Source organism: Daphnia magna, linkage group LG2 (genome assembly GCF_020631705.1).
Source record: "Daphnia magna isolate NIES linkage group LG2, ASM2063170v1.1, whole genome shotgun sequence".
In the NCBI taxonomy this organism is placed as follows: domain Eukaryota; kingdom Metazoa; phylum Arthropoda; class Branchiopoda; order Diplostraca; family Daphniidae; genus Daphnia; species Daphnia magna.
In genome coordinates, this window is record NC_059183.1 from 17,179,786 (window position 1) to 17,196,940 (window position 17,155).

At 42.6% G+C, this 17,155-nt stretch overlaps 1 protein-coding gene and 1 long non-coding RNA gene across 3 annotated transcripts; one reads left to right on the forward strand and one right to left on the reverse strand.

The window, feature by feature from the left end:
• The first annotated feature begins 178 nt into the window (after positions 1-178).
• On the forward strand, positions 179-1,034 carry LOC116917001. The gene is made up of 2 exons (XR_004390970.2): positions 179-692; positions 756-1,034. It is a non-coding gene; the product is annotated as an uncharacterized LOC116917001 (long non-coding RNA).
• LOC116916991 (laminin subunit gamma-1) lies at positions 867-16,607 on the reverse strand. Of its 2 annotated transcripts, XM_045169880.1 has the most exons (14): positions 16,177-16,607; positions 13,201-13,477; positions 10,544-10,661; positions 10,298-10,481; positions 10,097-10,227; positions 9,661-9,842; positions 5,945-6,130; positions 3,664-5,801; positions 2,774-3,584; positions 2,505-2,704; positions 2,280-2,438; positions 2,104-2,221; positions 1,932-2,044; positions 867-1,874 (listed from the first exon to the last, which is right to left on the reverse strand). In XM_045169880.1, exons 1-14 carry the CDS (start codon positions 16,318-16,320, stop codon positions 1,752-1,754), a joined length of 4,884 nt encoding a protein of 1,627 aa, XP_045025815.1. In that variant the 5' UTR covers positions 16,321-16,607; the 3' UTR covers positions 867-1,751. The 2 variants fall into 2 exon arrangements, with proteins under 2 accessions (XP_045025815.1, XP_045025816.1); XM_045169881.1 differs by lacking the exons at positions 9,661-9,842; positions 10,097-10,227; positions 10,298-10,481; ... (1 more) ...; positions 13,201-13,477; positions 16,177-16,607 and adding an exon at positions 7,156-7,442.
• Positions 16,608-17,155: the final 548 nt, after the last annotated feature.

Sequence of the window (17,155 nt, forward strand, 5' to 3'; positions counted from 1 at the left end):
ATGCAAAAACTGTTACTAGTTTGTGTCCAATTTTTTTTTCACAATTAATCGAACTGGCAACTTCGGACGTTAGCCAACTCTATAGTGCCGATACCCCGCGAATATGGTTCCATCTATGTAGGAAAGTCTCGGAAAAAAGTTGGTCGAAATCCGTTTTGGGATGGGCACAAGCGAATAGTTTTGATAGAATCCCTATCGGGAAATTGTTTGCAAAATTTTCACATCCTTAAACTTTACTCACTCGTTATCACTAGGAGCCCTTACTCCATTCAGGAAGTTCCCGATAGAGCCGGGTGGTTTGATTCGGTTGTGGAGGGTTGTTTTATATCTTCTACGTCGTGCTGGTTGACGGAGTGGTTTCGCGATTGTGAGGCGAACGGGTTTTTCGGGGGCAGGAATGTCAATTTTTTCGGCAGAGAAGTTTAAGTTTTGTGTTTGTTTGCGAGATTTGGCAATGAGGGTTTCTATGTTATTTGTATTAAAGGGAAATACGTACGTCATAAGGCACCACTGAAGTACTTTTTTTACTTGTTATTTCTATTCGATTCGATTTATATGTTACCTGGCCAGCTGCTGCGTCCTATGCCTAATGAGCTACGATTGTGAAAACCTACTAACACTAGGCACCTCCACCTTTTCCCACGTGTCAAACATTGTATGCAACACCATGATTTGCAGACGGAAATTTTGGGGTAAATCCAGGCATGCATTTTTGTTCCATTTAAATATTTCAAAAATAATTTTTTTATCTGTAGATTCACTTGACCAAAAAATATCTGAATATTTAGTTCTGCTTTTCTTTTTTGTTCGGCTTTTCTTTGGTGAACTCCTGTGAAATGGAATGATAATGTTGGAAATAAAAGTGATCACTTAAATGGTCATGTATTGAGTCAAGAAACAGCGGCAGTGAGTGCAAACATGGCTTTTTAGAAAAGGTATTTTACAGAAAGGGAGTTTTATCTCTGTACGAGACGGAAAACATATAAACGGGGAGGGAGCTTGAAAAAAAAAATGGAATAAAGACATTTTTTTTTCTCCAAAAAATTTCGAATTATCGATCCATTTTCCATTACAACGTTTTCTCTGGCCATTAGAAATTTCAACGTCGACAAATAAACGGCATGTTTGTAAGAAAAATGACGAGTAAGAAACAAGCACGTCCGTCTTTGGCATTCATCAGAGAGAATCCCTCGGTGCAATTTTAAACTACATTCGTTAGAAAAATTCTCAGACAAGAATTTTGATTGAAAATCCTAGGCAATGGCTACACACACTTTTCTTTTCTGTGGTCGATCATGCAGCAAGGTAAAAAGGAGGAGGAATCATTTGGCACATGGCGAATAGTTGTATCAAACAGGCACTTGCGACATTAACGGCACTCTGGAGAGGGAAGCACGGTAATGCTGTGAACAAAAAATGAAAGGGAAAAAAAAATGGGAACTTCCCGCCAATAAGAAACTTTGAAAAGAAATGGGATCGGAAAAACTAAACAAAACCTAAAATAATGTAAAGTGAACTTTTTCATTTTAAGCTCCCTAATGTCTGAACTCATTGTGGTTTTTATGGTGTTTGACTAAGTGCCGAGTCGATTTATATACGTACGAGCTAGGCGATAGTTTTGTCCCCATGTAAATCTTTCCCTGGATAAAAATTGTTTGTGATTTCTGCCGAATTTATGGTTAAAAAACTTAGTTTAAAGTGGGGAAAAATAGTTTGTTGTGATTATGACAACAAATGGAATCATCTGTCGTTTAAGGTTCCAATTTCAGTCTCTTCCAACAGCCGTCAGGTAGGGCCTCCTTGATGGCCTCTACGTTATCAACCTCTAGTCGAAGGCGTGCCAACTCTTCTTCGTAGTCTCGTACCCATTGATTCTAGATACAACAAAAGTTATTTCCAGATAGTTTGGCAAAGTTTCAACGGATTTTCACCTGGGTGACTCGGGCTGTCCGCATCTCTTCGATGCGTCGTTCAATGTCAGACTCGATGAAATCACGCTCAGCAATGATTAACTTGCGCTCCAACTCATCCAAAGCCGCAGTATCTAAAAGATCAAAGATTGCAACTAACCACGGACTAACGAAATGAAGGATTAATAATTACCTATGTTTCCCATATTGTTAAGGGAAATGAGTATCTCATTCACTGCGCTAATAGCTTCACGAACTTTAACAGTCGAATCAGCAGAAATGCTTTTGGCTTGATTAGCCTTCTCCAATGCCTGTAGCAACACGATTACGTGAAACGTTCCGAAAATGATATTGCTCATTTTACATTACCTCTTTCGCGAGACCTTGATCTTCGGCAGCCTCGGCTTCCAAAGTTCTCATTCGGTTAGCCGTATCTGCCACACTAGAAGTAAGACTTTCGGCTGTATCTTTCAGTTGGCCGGCTTTATCACGTGTTTCTGATGCTCCTTGACGAATCAGTACAGCGTCCTATCAAAAATTCACCACCAAGATTTCTCAATACTGCGGAGAATAGTCTAAAATGAATAGATATACCTTTGAAGCTTGTTCTGCGTGTTCTTGTGCCTGGTTTGCTGAATCACGGGCCACTCTAGCATCGGACTCAGCGCCAGCCAGGGCATTTTGTGCTTCTCGCGTCCTCTCCTCTGCCTGTTCAATCAGATTCTTAATTTCGCCAACCTGACCTAGAGCATCGCGAGCTTTTTCTTTGCTCTCCTGCACCAGCGAGTCAAAACCTATTGAAATCGATCACACAATACCGTTCAAAGTATTCTGTTTTCTAATGTATCAACCAATAAAGATACCTTCGAGCGTTTCCAATGTTTTTTGAGCCTCTTGTAGAGTTTTGTCACCCAACGAGACGGCTTCCTGAGACCTTCCTAAGGCAACATCGGCATCTGCCAGTAGTTCATCAGCAATTTGCTGCTGTGCAACTCCTTTGGCCAGCACGTCACCAGCTCCAATAATTTGGTCACTAACTTCATCCAACATGTTGGAATTCTCGGCCGTTAGCTGATCGGCTTCCGCCTTGATCCGTTGCGCTTCCTCTGAATGTTGAGCAGCTTGTCGCTTCATGAATTGCCATTCAACATTAGGAACCACCAAGCTGTAGGCATCACCCAGCAGACTAAGAGCTTCAGTGTAAGCCGATTGGGCATTAGTCAGAGCCTCTTTAGCCATGGCCTGGGTTCGGGCGAGAGTCTGTTCAGTAATTGTCAGCTCCCTGCGAAGTCCATCAATTTCTTCGGTCGTGTTCTTTTGCTGGTCGACGGCTTCTCGAGCCAACTGATAAGCATTACTGGAAGTGTTGAGGGCCTCCTGCGCTGTTGACTCTATCAACACTGCGGCCTCGTCAAGCTGATCGGCTGCTTGACGTGCATCACGGGCGATCTGTGACATGCGCTCACTTTGCTGGCCAAACTTTTCTGAACGCTGGATTGCTCGTTGTAGAGCGTCAGATCCTTCTGTCTCCAAATAGCGCTGAGCGGCTTTCAGAGATTCTCGAGCTCGTTCGACTGCAGCTTCGGCCACAGTTAAATTACCGATTCCAGCGGCGGTGGCGCGTCGTGAACTCTGTGTCCGCATTTCGATTTCACCAATCATTAGCTGAACTTGCTGCAAAACCATAAAAAACCAATCAAAGTTAGAAAAACCAAAAAACCATGGATTTTCTATTATTTTTTATTTAAGTTACCTTTAATCTATTCTTTAATTCTTCCAACTGGATGCTAATGCTTTTGTCACCACCACTCTGCAACTTGGCATCAACCCAAAGCTGATCTACACGATCCTGTACTTCAGCCAATTTTCGATCGAAGTCAAGATCTGCAATGATGGTGGGGTTGGAAATGATACGTTCCAGAATAGTTGCCAAATCAGTCAACTTGGCTCGGTGTTCATCGACGGCCTCTTGCACCAAATTGTAACAAGGTGGACAATCTTTGCATCCCGCTTCACGGTCATGTTTGTTCTCTTTGCAACGATCACAGCGACGGCCCTCGACATTATCTCTGCATCGACATTGGCCGTCCGGATCGTCACACTGAAGGGATAGCGATCCAATTGTATCGCATTCGCAAGGTTTGCAACCGTTGTAAGAGAAACCAAATTGGTTTGGAGCGCAAGAGTCACATCGGAGACCAACTACACCAGGACGGCAAAAACACTGGCCACTGCGAACATTACATGTCCGATTGAGGGAACCGACAGGATCGCAGTTGCATGTTTGGCATCCATTTCCGCTTTCCAAGTCGAAGAAGCCATCTTGGCATCGATCGCAATTGTTGCCGGCGACGTTCGGTTTACATTCACATTGTCCGCTAACTTGGTCACATTGAAGAGTACCGGACGGCAACTGCAGAGTACCACGGCGGAAACACTGACAGGGCCGGCAATCACCTTTGTTGAGGGCCAGGGCATCGCCAAAGAAGCCGGCCAGACAAGAGTCGCAACGATAGCCGGCCGTGTTGTAAATACATTTAAGGCATTCACCCGTCGTCCGGTTGCAATTACCCACGGCGTTAGGATCGACGTTTCCATTACAGTCGCAAGGCTGGCATGGCCGTCGTGCGCCGAAACGGCCCTCTGGATCTCCGAAATATCCGTCGCTGCACAATTCACATCTAGGACCAGCATAACCAACTGGACATTCGAGACAAACTACGGTCTCATCAGCCAGTTCGATACAAGCGCCACCATTTGGACACGGACAGGCCTGACAATCATTAGGCGATCCTTGTAGCGCGTTGCCGTAAAAACCGCGGGCGCAACGCTCGCAATTATCACCGGCTGTGTTATGCTGGCAAATGCAGCGACCGCTTTCGGCGTCACAAATGTCGGCATGTCCGTTACAGTTGCAGGGAACACAGCGAGCAAATGGACCCCCATTGGCTGGTTCGTGTCGGAAACCTGGAGCGCAAGACTCGCAGAACTGTCCGACGTAACCTTCAGGGCAATTACAGCGTTCGATCCAGTTGGCAGGTGAACCGCTACCTCCACGACGAGCCGTTTCCAATTTGACATCGTCCAAGTAGCCCGAGCCACGGGGAGTGTAAGAACCACGAATTCTAATGGCAGTCAAGTTGGCCAAGACGCTGATAAAATCGCGAGACGAAAGACGTGGATTCCAGCCGTAATCCGGATGTTCGTGTAGTCTAAAGGAGTAGACTTGATTTTGGGTCGATGGCAATTGGTTGCCTTGACCGAAGATGGGCTGCGAAATGGTCAGACCAGATCCTTCAAGAACAACGTCATCGATGGAAGCACGAGCTCCAGCTTCGTTGGTTCGCAAGGTGAAGTGAAGTTGTTGATTATAACTCGTCCGTTGGTCATGCAGGTAACGTTCGGGAGCTGAAAAAACGACGGCATCACGGCCGGGTGCGCTGACTCCGATGTTGCCCAGCAACGAATTGTAAGCTAATGTGATTGGCCGATTTCCAGGTTGTTCTAAGGCCGTCCATTTTTCATCAGAACGGGCAAATACACTCTCAGTCAACCCGCGGGCGTAGCCGGTAGCCGATCTGCAAACAGATGAATGGCCATAACAGAAACACGGAGTGGCACCGAAAAGATTTTCAGCATCCAAATTGAAGTAGCCAGGTTTGGCACGGTCACAGCGTTGGCCTTCCACGTTATCTTTGCACGAACAACTGCCCGTTTCGGAATCACAGCGCGGTTGGCCACCCAAACTGCCTGCCACGTTACAGCCACAAGGGCGGCACCCTTGCGGTCCAAAATCGTAGAAGTTTTCTTCGCATCGGTCACATTTGTCACCGGTCACGCCCGGTTTGCACGAACATTTACCTTCGCGATTACACTGCAAGCTTCGTGAACCTTAATTAAGAACCAAAGAAGAAACAAAAAGGCAATTAAGCTAAAGTTATAATTCATAGTCGGTTTCTTGATATGATGAGGTCGGTCATGTTTTTAATTGGATTACAGTGTGCTAATGAACTAAGGTGTAAATGATTGATTACCTGTCTCATCACAATTGCAGGGAACACAATAATTATCTTCCCGTTGGTAAAACTGTTCCCGACAACGTTCACAATTTGGTCCGTCGCGATTGGCCGTACAATCAAGACAATGGCCACCATGGCCGGTGCTGTCGAATAGTGCTTGATCAAAGTAACATCGGCTGGAGAATCCATTACAATTGCAAGCTGTGTAACAGAAAGAATGAATAAAGGTTAATCATCGTTGTGCTGCTTCCTCTAAAGCCGACCGACAAGAGGTCAACACTTGGATGGTGTCGTCGGCTAAGCCAACCTTACAAAACGTACGAGCTAGGGAACAAAACAAAAACGGCTACGGAGTGAAGTATAGTACAGTAATTAGTAGAAACACACGCACCATTCCCATCAGAAATGGCGTGCTAAGGCGGGTCCCGCCCGTTTCAACGCACACCCTAACCGTATAAAATTCAAATGTTAGAAACATCCTCCAGCGTGAGCGCTATGGAGACAATACACCATTCGGAATCGGTAATGAGAGTAGGGTGTTGCTTGCCTCCGCCTTGCACGATTCTAAAGAAGAATATGTCCTGTTGTTCCATCGACGAGAAGGTTAGCATAATCAAATAAAGGCATACTTTTCACCTCTTTTTAAAACGGAAAAACAACTTAGAGACTCTTTGTTTGTTCCCATAGAAGAAAGTTTGACTAAAACTAAATAAAAAAAAACAAAACAAACAAAAATGCAGTTGGTCCCTCTTTGTCTTTGCCCATATTTTGGGGTTGTTTTTTTCTTTTTTGGTGAATTCCATTAGAAATTCTTTAAAGAGAAGTTTGTCGTTTTGGGACTCAAAAGTTATAGAAGTTGCCCTTGGGCCTGTCCTCCCTTCAGAGTGCACAGCGTACAAGCGGCTGTAAAACACGAGCTTTTACGGCTGCCCTTTACTGTACTGTGATTGGTTTTTTCGCTGCAAACAGTTGAAAAAGATGCGCTTGAAATCTTCACAGAAAGGGAAGCCTCTTTTCTTTTTTGTTAAAAAAAAAAAAGGGAAAACAAACGACTCCATTCACATGCCGAGCCAACTTATTTCGAGCCTTTTCCTAGAACATAGCCCCCCCACTGAAAAAAAAATCGTTGGATGAGAGCGTAACTACTAAAACTAACAAAAAAGTTGAAAAAAGTAGCAGACAGCTATAGCTTTAAAAAAAAAATGAACGACTGTGTAATAGCTTACAGGAACCGGTGAACCATGGCGTGTTGCCATCCCACGATGTCGCTGAAACTGTTTGCAATACTAAACTCACGAACAAGAAGACCACGGTCATTAAGCAAGAGTGCCGACCCATTTTATTCTTGTAGGTTTATTCCTATTGTTTTCTAACATGAGCCGCCAATTATTTTCACGTTAGAAATGGTTCACGGATCCATTGACAATTACGTTCACGGTCGAAAGAACAAAAACAAGCAATCTGAATGTGTTTCGAAGGAAAGGTCACAAGTCCGCCCTGTACGGTGTCTCGTCCCCGACTGAAGCTACTACCTTACCGGCCGCTTCCACTTATAACCATTGGATACCAGGTGAATATAAAGCTCTTGTGCACACATGGTTTTGTCGGATATTTTAAACAAAAGCCCGAAATGTCGACAAGAATTTTGAACAGAGTGAGAGAATACAACAACAACAACAACAAAAACTGAAAAGGAATTGCGCGAGTGTGCGTTCAGATTGCAATGGCGTCATTCGAGTCGGTTCATTAAATGTGTTTGTTTCGCTTTGAGAGAAAGAAATGAAAAAAAAAGAGAAAAGGTTAGAGAGCGAGAGAGGGGGGGTTGTTGTTGACGAGGAGTTCTTTTTTCTTTTTAGAGGGGGGAGAGAGAGGAGGGCCGGATACCATTCATCACTTTCCCCAGGTGGTCTCAAGTCATTCAAACTTTGAAATCTGGAAAGCATTCCATCAGCGTCCTGATGAGTACCAAAGAGAGATGGATAATAAAAAAAACCCGAAAGATAGAAACTACCGTCGATCTAGTTGAGATAATTGGTCTGAATCAATCAAAATCAGAAGTCAAAACAGGAAAAGGAATGCTTCTTGGCGAGGACATTTAAATGTAACCTTATCTTTCGACCCTTTTCATTTCTACATACTCCGTACGTCAAGGTAGGGGGATAGCTATTAAACAGTCGTGTAAAATATTCAAGAACAGAAACAAACCCCCCACTTCGAAACCCCCCTTCTTCCACCGTATTCTCAGCCGAAAGGACGAGGGTGTGGACAAGGTCCGCCCAAGTGAAAGCACCGGGAAATTGCTACGTAATAGCTTTTCTTCAACGTCAGGTAAAAGCTTGACCCCCACCACATAGTGGAAGATTCTCGCTCCGTCAAAGGCAGAATATTCAATTCACTTGACAGCTACCTTTCTTTAAAAGGAATTTTTAAACTAAAAGAAAAAGAAAAAACTAGATTTCTTAGTCTAACCGCTGGATGGTCTCGTGACTCGGCTGATTGTGATGGCGTCTTGATTATTGGACTGCGCACGACAAAACAAACGCAACCGCCCAGGCTTAGTCAACAACGGATGACCTAGCATTAAAAGAAACCTTCCTCAAATTCAGTGAACGCAAGTTCTCGGTGAATTGTTGATGGCTTCTTCAAGAAACTTTGACGAAAAAAGGCGGAACACAGTTTGCTTAAGTATTACCGCCAATTCACCTGAAGGAAAACATTACCCAATCAATACACACAAATTCGGCATCGGCGGAAACATCCCGGACTTCTAACACCTATACGACAAAATCAGCACTGGAAGGAGAAATGAACACCGGATTTGGCCGGATTACGTCGTCGGATTTGAAGACAATACCACAAGTATAGTTCCGAAATGACGCCGAAGTGGTACCGAACCCTGTGATGAAAACAAACCGCAGTTGTTGTGTAGCCTCACATATAGTAAACTTAATGAGACCCCTATAGAAGGATTTATGGAGTCGGTCTGCCTTTGGGACACAAAGAATCAGACCGAAGAGGAATCAATAGTTTCAATAAAACGTTGACCCTTTTTGGGGGGTCAAATAAAACCAGCGGCACTGGCTACCTGGAAAATTTTCGGGAGCTTTCCTGATAAAGTCAGTGCTGCGCAGTGTGCGCAGTTGGAGATATCTACAAATATCAAGGAAACGGGTAACCCAAAAAAACGAAAAATTTAAGATTAGAATATCCAACAAAAAAAAAAGGGGAATCGTATGAAACCGTCAGGGCGTTGGCAGCCGCTGAGGTAATCTTTCAACTTCTTGCCTTTTTTTCTCGTTTTTCCCTTTTTTCTTCACCGACTGTGATGAAGACGCCCTATAGAAGACAACGCCTTATGGATTAATGATGTGGAACTTAAGTTTTTTTTTTCCGTAGAAAAATTATCGAGAAAAATTTTTTAAATAAAAGTAAACAAATAAAACGAAGACTCTTATCGAGAGGCATGGTTGATCTTTCCAATTCCGGGCATGGAGTTGTCCGTTAGAATCAGTTCCATCGAAAGGTGACGAAGACGTATCATCAGTCTGTTGATCACAGGCTTTGTCAGGACACCCCCCCCCCCCTTCTTCCACATTCCCCTTCTTACCTTATTGAATGTATAATGAGAAGCTCTGTTTCTAAAGACGAAGGGTAGAGCGGTATGCTAAACGCAGGGACTGTTTCGACGACGCATAATGTGGAGAGAGATAAATGAACACATTTTGACTTACGAAGGCATTCATTGGCATCGTCGGCAGTGGCGCGGGCCCATGGACGGTCATTATAGAACGGGAGACATTCTTGGCAGTCTCGGCCGGCTGTGTTATGTTCGCAACGGCAGACCAAGTTCGAATAGCTGCCATCTTCCGATGAACTCGACACACACTCGGAGGCGTGACCATTGCACTTGCATCTGTCGGCATAATAAGAAAACATATTAGAAAGATGAAGAATACCCATTACCAGCCTTTCAACTGCTTTTCTTTGTGCATAAACTGTTACCACATGCTCATTTTTCAAACTGTGAACAGAAAATTACACCTTTCTTTCCAGACATAAAAATAAAGCACTTTTGGTAACGATCAGAAATCACAGTCATTTAAACTGTCAGCAGTTATTCAACTTAAATTGTATGAATAGGAAAAAGGGAATATTAGTACAGCTTACCTGCCACCAACGGCAAAGTCAGAAATGGCATAAAAATAAGACTTGAGTACTTTTGGGTCACCAAAGACTTCATCACCAAAAGTATTCAAACGATCCAAAGTAATTCGGATGTCCGTGGCGGTGACAAAGTCCTGCCATACATTCAATACGTTTACGTTAACATTAAAACAAATTTTTGTTTTTGTTTTACGTCTCAAATACCTGAAGTTCTTTGCTTTCGTCAAAGTTATAGGCAGACGGTCTTCCTTCCAATGTCGAAAAGGCAACATTTCCTCCAGTAAGAGGTGAAATATCGGAGAATTCAGACGTGCAAAGGGCACGTTTTTCGTCATCTCTTCGAACGAAGTTGCTGTCAGGCAGTCCATATGTATCACGGCAAGTCGCACTGTAAACATGGGAAACAGTTTGAAAATGAGTCACTAACCTAACAGCCATCTAGCGACCAACCTGTAAAACTGATAGGGTAACCAAGGTCCATCTTCCGACGTTCGCTTATAGAGGGCGAAACTCTCTGGGCGCGGAGATTGAAATTTGACTCGGATGTATGTAATGTCGAAAGCTTTCCCTGTTAAACGAAAAAAGATGTACAAATTTAATTTGATTTGATTAAAATTTTAATCAAAGTTTAAAACCGAAATGCATAAGAGCTTAAGGCAAAACAAGATGACACCGGAAGTTCTACTCTTTATCAGTGAATGATTGTCGGGAAGTCTAAGCCAACTAATCACTCCCAGCTATTACCGCCCATCTAAAAAAAAATGTCGTTTCCCTTTGCTCTCTATGTTTCATTATCTGTAACAAACAGTCGATTATATACTCCGTAGAAACCAACATAGTTTCTTTTTTCTTTCGTTTGTCGCTGGTCCTCCTTTCCACTTTTTTTTTTCCCCAACGAAACAGATCGACTGCTGTCAAAAGTTTCTCGCACTCGACCGACTTGCTGGTGCCTGTCCAGTCTATAACAAGCTGAAGGAGCTTGACCATCGATAGACGCAACGAGTAGATAAGACAAGGAAGGAAGAAAAGTTTGAAGCTAAACATTTTTCTAATAGAAGACTACGAAGGCCGTAGACTAAACTAATAAACAAATCTCCCCATATAGAGAGCTGGTGCTAAGGCGGCTCTCTGTTTTTCCCGCGGGCTCTGCATTTCTTCAAGGCGTCTCATTTTGTTATTTTTTCGCGTGCACACAACTCTTTACAAACATTTAGTCATGTCTAAACATATTGCAAAATAAACCCGTCAACTCAAACGGAAAATTTGTTCACTTGTGGCTAAAGAATATTATTTGACTTTTGGTTCTAATCACATCACTCGTTGCAGGTTTCCTGTTTAAAAACAAAAATTTTTAAGAGCTGACATTTAATTCATGCGTCTAGCAGCTTTTATTCCCCAGTTATTTTATGGAAATAACCATAAAGAAAAATAAAACAACAAAAAAAAAAAAAGATGAACAAGCGAAAGACATTCAGCTGACCACCCATAAGAACAAAAGAGATTATTATACGGTGCGACCTCCTTTTTGCAATTTTATGGGCTGTATAGTTATTTCTTTTCTTCACAAAAAAAAAAAAACACGGATTTGTTAAAGTAGAAAAAGAATTTCTGTGTTATACGATCGGGTTTTGTACATGTTGAACACACGGACAGACACCTGGTTGTCTAGAATTATAATGGTTATCTTCTTTCTTTCTTTTTTAAGGGTTAGGGAGGACCGAGGATTAAAGAATATCTCAAGGGTTAAAGGTAATGTATATGGGGGCTAAACAAAGAAGAAAGGGACACACGCGAAGCCATGTAAACGAGTACCCGCGCATTCTTTAGCGTGCACGGTCGTGATTCGACACTAATCAAGCTCAGAGCGGCAACGGCAGCTCAAACAGCAACCCCCAAGAGTTACGAGTATATAATTAATAGTTTTTTTTTCTTTTTTTTTTTTCCCATATTTTCCTATAAGCCTTTGTCACTTCTACTGTTCACTGAAATAGAAAAAGAATAGAAAGGTGAATTCTGTAAAAAAAAAAAATATCTTTACAAAATAAAAAGTGGACATGATGGCAGCTAGAAATTATTGCTCTCTCCTTGTTTCTGTTTCTCTCCTCCGAGCTACGAAGGACGAAAATTCCTCGCGTCAGTTGACAAGACGACTGCGGGAGTCTCGACACGAAGCGTCGTGCATACAAAGTGTGGTTGGCACAAATTTTATTTATTTATTTTTTGGTCCTGTATCTTTAATTGTCTACAAACTTTCTCGCAGATTCCTGAACTCTGGACGCCCAGAACAAAGTAATACAATTGTGAAGAAAGATAGCCATCATCCCCACCCACAGTGCCATGAAATTGCTACTGTGTATGACACGGAATATTTAAATAAAATTTCTTTTTTTGGAAAACTTTCAAAATTTTATGTTTAAAATTATGTAGGGGAGAAGACAAGTGAGGAAGATCAGAGTCTGTAGCGAAACTAGTCTTGAGTGGAGCCACATGTGTTTCATCTCGTATTACTTTTGACCTGCTGCATATCAACGGAGCCCTCCATTTTGCTCACAAGATCAATGCTAGAGGGTCGTTAAAAAATATTCAACTGTTTTTCATTTTTACAGAATTCTCCTCCTTGAGAATGTTAAAGAAAGAAGATCGAATTTTGTGCCGTTCTCATTTCAAGACTCGATGACTGCCAGATAAAGATGGAAGAACTCAGGGAAGGGTAAAATAGAGCATCGCTGATAGCCCAGTATATATAAACTGTCTTGTCCGATTTAACCATAGAGTTTGCTTTTCATATGCATGCAAATTTGACTCGGCGTGTCGGACTCTCTTGGAGGTCGCCTCTAATTTTTTTTTCCATACTGATTTTCTCATTTTGTTTAGTGCTATGTAGAAGTTGGCGGTCTTTTTCTAGCTCCTTACCAGGAGGCGCCAAAAAGTCATTAGCTCACGAAACAGGCAAACACACGCACCATGGCGTAACGAGATAGAGTGACGGCAACTCATTACGCATTAGCTCAGGCCAGCACAGCCAGTTTTTTGTAAGGTAGGGGGTCTTGGCGAATCAATTATGCCTCTAAAAAGAAATCTACTGAGATCCACTAGAAATAACTTACGTAGATTGAGCGTCAAGTTGACTTGAGTTGGGTACTGGATGCCCTCCAGCATCGTGTCTGATTGCCACCACGTGATGTTGTCGTTGTTGTTAAAGTCAGTCAAATAATCAGCTGGATGGGCCAGGTGCGATACGCGGGCGTCGCAAATATCGCACGATTTTTCCGGTCCTTTGGCTCCCGTTTGTGTGCAGAACTCACTCGGTCCGTACAAGCCGCAAGTATTGGTCGCTTCGACTCGTCCGTTAAAAGCAGCGTTCACGAAATCCGGAATGCATCGCTACAAAAATCAAGACATAAATGAGTTGAAAGAATTCTACCTTTTCTTGTAGAAACAACAAAAAATCAAAAAGGAGAAAGAAAAGGGTATCGGATACTGATTGGGTGGAACTCATCCTCATCGTTTGCAAGTCTGAACTGCAGTGATGTCCAAGGATGGACATGCAATCACCCCTTGGCTAACTGAAGTCAATGGCCACCAAACATTGTCCGATTAAAAAGAACAAATTTGAATTTGGCCAAGATATTTTGTTCTTTCCCAGAAAGGTAAGCTAGCAGGCACGCGGGATGCCGCCGCAAACTTAACGTGAAGGGCCGTCTAGTTTGATGGCCCGCTTCATTTGCATACATCGCTAGTTATTGTTCGCTGAGTTCTCCATATGAAATAGCCTGGTCTTGCGTAAATCCATCAAACTCAAACGGCCAATAAGACCCATTTCACCGGACACCTCCAATTTGTTGTTTTTGATCGTCGTTTTATCAGAAGAAGAAAAACGTGCGAGCAAAAGCATCACTTTTGCATAAGCGATTCATTTCGCAAAAAAAAATTTTAAGGATCAATTCAAACGTGAAGTTGCGATGAGGGCCTCATTGAGTAGACCATTTGTATATCCTAGCGGTATGCCAGACTTTTTTTTTGATAAGGATTCAAGACTTCAAGTTTTTTTCTGAATGCGTGACTGAAAACTTGCTGGCGAACGTGACATGGAAAATCTTGCGCACGATCAAGAAAGAAAAAAGTGGAAGGGGGATGGGGAAATAAGTTTTGGGAACAATCTCTTTCTTTTGGAATGCATTACGCATAGCGTGTTTCGTTACATTTGTTTGCTCTTACGCGTGAAATACATACAGATATCTGAAAAACGAGTTTTCTTTTTCCGAATTGTTTTCTCTCTTTATTTATTTTGATTTATCGGGAACCACTTTCGTGATCGCTCACGCATAAAATAGTCGAAGAGAGAAAATCTCGTAAGACCGGTAATTTTTTTTGTTTGTTTGTTGGTTTCGCATTCCGATCGAAGCCATTTGGTAAAAGTTGATTTGAATTTTTCTGTGACTGCATTTTTTTGCTTTCTGCTTGGCATATTTTTAATTGAGTCGCGTTAATGCTGGTAGGTTTTGTTTATCATTTTCCAGCAGAAAAGAAATAGGTAAAAAATTTAGTATTTCACACACACACACGAAAAAACGAAGAAAAAAAGAAAAGGAAATGTAACAGAAAATATGAAATAGCTGTGGGAAAAAAAAAGTGTTGCGAGTGAACCACCCAAGATGAACAGCTGAAAAGGAGTAAAAAAAAAAAACTAGAAAAGGGAGAACGGATAATACTCTTTTGGCTATACATAGTATAATTTACCCTCTTCCGTTCGGATGGTGAGGGTCTGCGGGTAACTGGATCTCATCAAAACCAGACATGAGCTTTTCGTCTGCGTAACTCCGAATGACACTTGAATGTCTTCGCGTGTTATTTAGAGATTGCCGATGCATCAACACGAAAAACCCAGCCAAAGAGTTCACAGGTCAATTCTCAAGATATCCTAAATGTTCTTCTCTATTTTGGAAAAATAAGAAACGAACCTTAGACGAATCTTCTTTTTTTTTTCTTCCTCTCTTTCCCTTGATCACACAAAGCAGAAGATGTTCGTGGTTCATGTCAGGAATGACTATAAAATAACGGCTATAAGAATTGTATGGCTTTTTTTTCCCCCTATTTTTATTATTATTATTTTTTCCTTTTTTTTTCCGTCTTTAATGGTGGCGGAAGAACGGCTTTTCTTCGGGTTATTTATGTGGGAAATCGATTAGAATTTTTCACCGGCAAACGACAAGGACGACTGACACCCTCGGTGAGGACTGGGGGGATGAGCCAAGAACGGAAAGAAAAAGAAAAAAAACTGTCGACAAGATTTTTATAACAACAACAAAAACAGCGAGGGCGCAAGAAGAGCGACGAAGAAGAGGAATAGACATAAAAATAGGGTCCCCTGGCGCAATTGAAGACATCTGTGTAAATAACTCATCACAGATTGTATATAGCACTAACACACGGCCATAGTCTTTTCAGTGCAAGAGACGACAGCAGCAGCGGTGGAGGGGTTGGTTTGTGTTTGCGTGTTGCCTGGCATATAACGACGGGGGAGGCAAAATCATTTTGGAGTAGTAACTGAGGGACACATACAACTTCCGACCTTTGAACTTAGAGTTTTTAAAATGCGGGGAAAGAGACAGGGACTTCTTATAAATATAGCGTCTCTCATGGGTTGCTGCACCCCAACATGTCGAAGGAGATAGAAGACAAAAATGCCGAAAAACGAGAGCTTTTTAAATGGTGCCATGTGTTTCCCACAGAGGGTGGACTTACTGTGGGAGGTAATTTCGCATTTGGCGGACTTCTTCAGGAAAACGGAGATGCCCTCGACACACCAAGAGGGCGAGAAAAAGAAAAAAGAGGGGAACAAGAAATAAGATAACCCTATAAGAGAAATACTTAAAAAAAAAAAAAACTTTTGTCATTTAAAAATTGAAAAGAAACCATCCGTATATACCCTAGGCGTGCGATAGTGCAAGTGCCACTCGACTAATGAAGACCCTCCTTTTTACTGACCCCCCCTCCTATCCAACACCGAAAAATGGTTCTTGACAAACATCTTCAAATCATTGGGAGAATAGCAGTTGACAAATTGTTGGATTGTTTTTTACCTGTGGATTCTGTTCCTCGTCGATGCACCGATTACCAGATTGTTGATTGGTGCCGTCATCGCTACCGATCAGCTGAGCCTGACCGGTCACAGCCGGGCTGGTCACGAGGAGAAGTAACGAGGCCAGCAACAGAACGACACACATCCTTACTCCGACACGATCGATGTGCGCGGAGAGAGGAGGACCAGAAGAGAGGAATGATCTTCCTCGCGAAAAATTCGCGCACTACGGAAACCCTCAAGACGCAAGACGAAAACCAAAACACAGAACCCAACTTAAGCCGGTGCTTAGTCAAACGCCGATCTTTTCTCTCTTTTGTGGACCTGTCGAAACGGAGAGTCGGAGTGCAACTGAACCGCCCTCTAGCCGGCCCAGTGAAAGACTTGGAAGGGGGATACGAGCGATCCGCTTAACGTTGTCCCTTCAAGTCGACTGCGTTGCCTCCCCCCAGTCGAGTCACAAACCGCTGCTGTGCTGCTCACGTATTTCTATGTTCCAAGTTCCTACCCGCGGGCCACCAACATCTGGGGGGCTCCTCCCCCGATTGGATTTGAACTCCTTATTTTGTACATTTTTTTTCTCTCTCCTTTCCCACACGTAAATGACTACTTCGTGCCATTTTTCCAGTCTTCCTCCGATATTGCGTAACAATTGTACTAATGTGTTCGTCTCTACTGAAGAAGAAAAGAAAAAAAAAAAGCCGTTTTTCACGATGTTTTCACAGCGAGCTCACGCCATAAGTATAAAAACGTCCGTGTGAACACCTGGCAAATTCTTTTTTGTTGTTGTTGTTTCGTATAACATTCGTGAGTGCATTTCTTTTTTCCCTTTTTGTGTCACGTGACATTATCATCTCCATCGGTGCATGAAACCGCAAGACGCTAAAGTCTCATTCAACTGTCTGAGTCGACACGCGGAGGAAAAATCTCTCTTTGTTGACAATGCACTCGGAAACGAAAGTAACGTTTACAAATTTCAG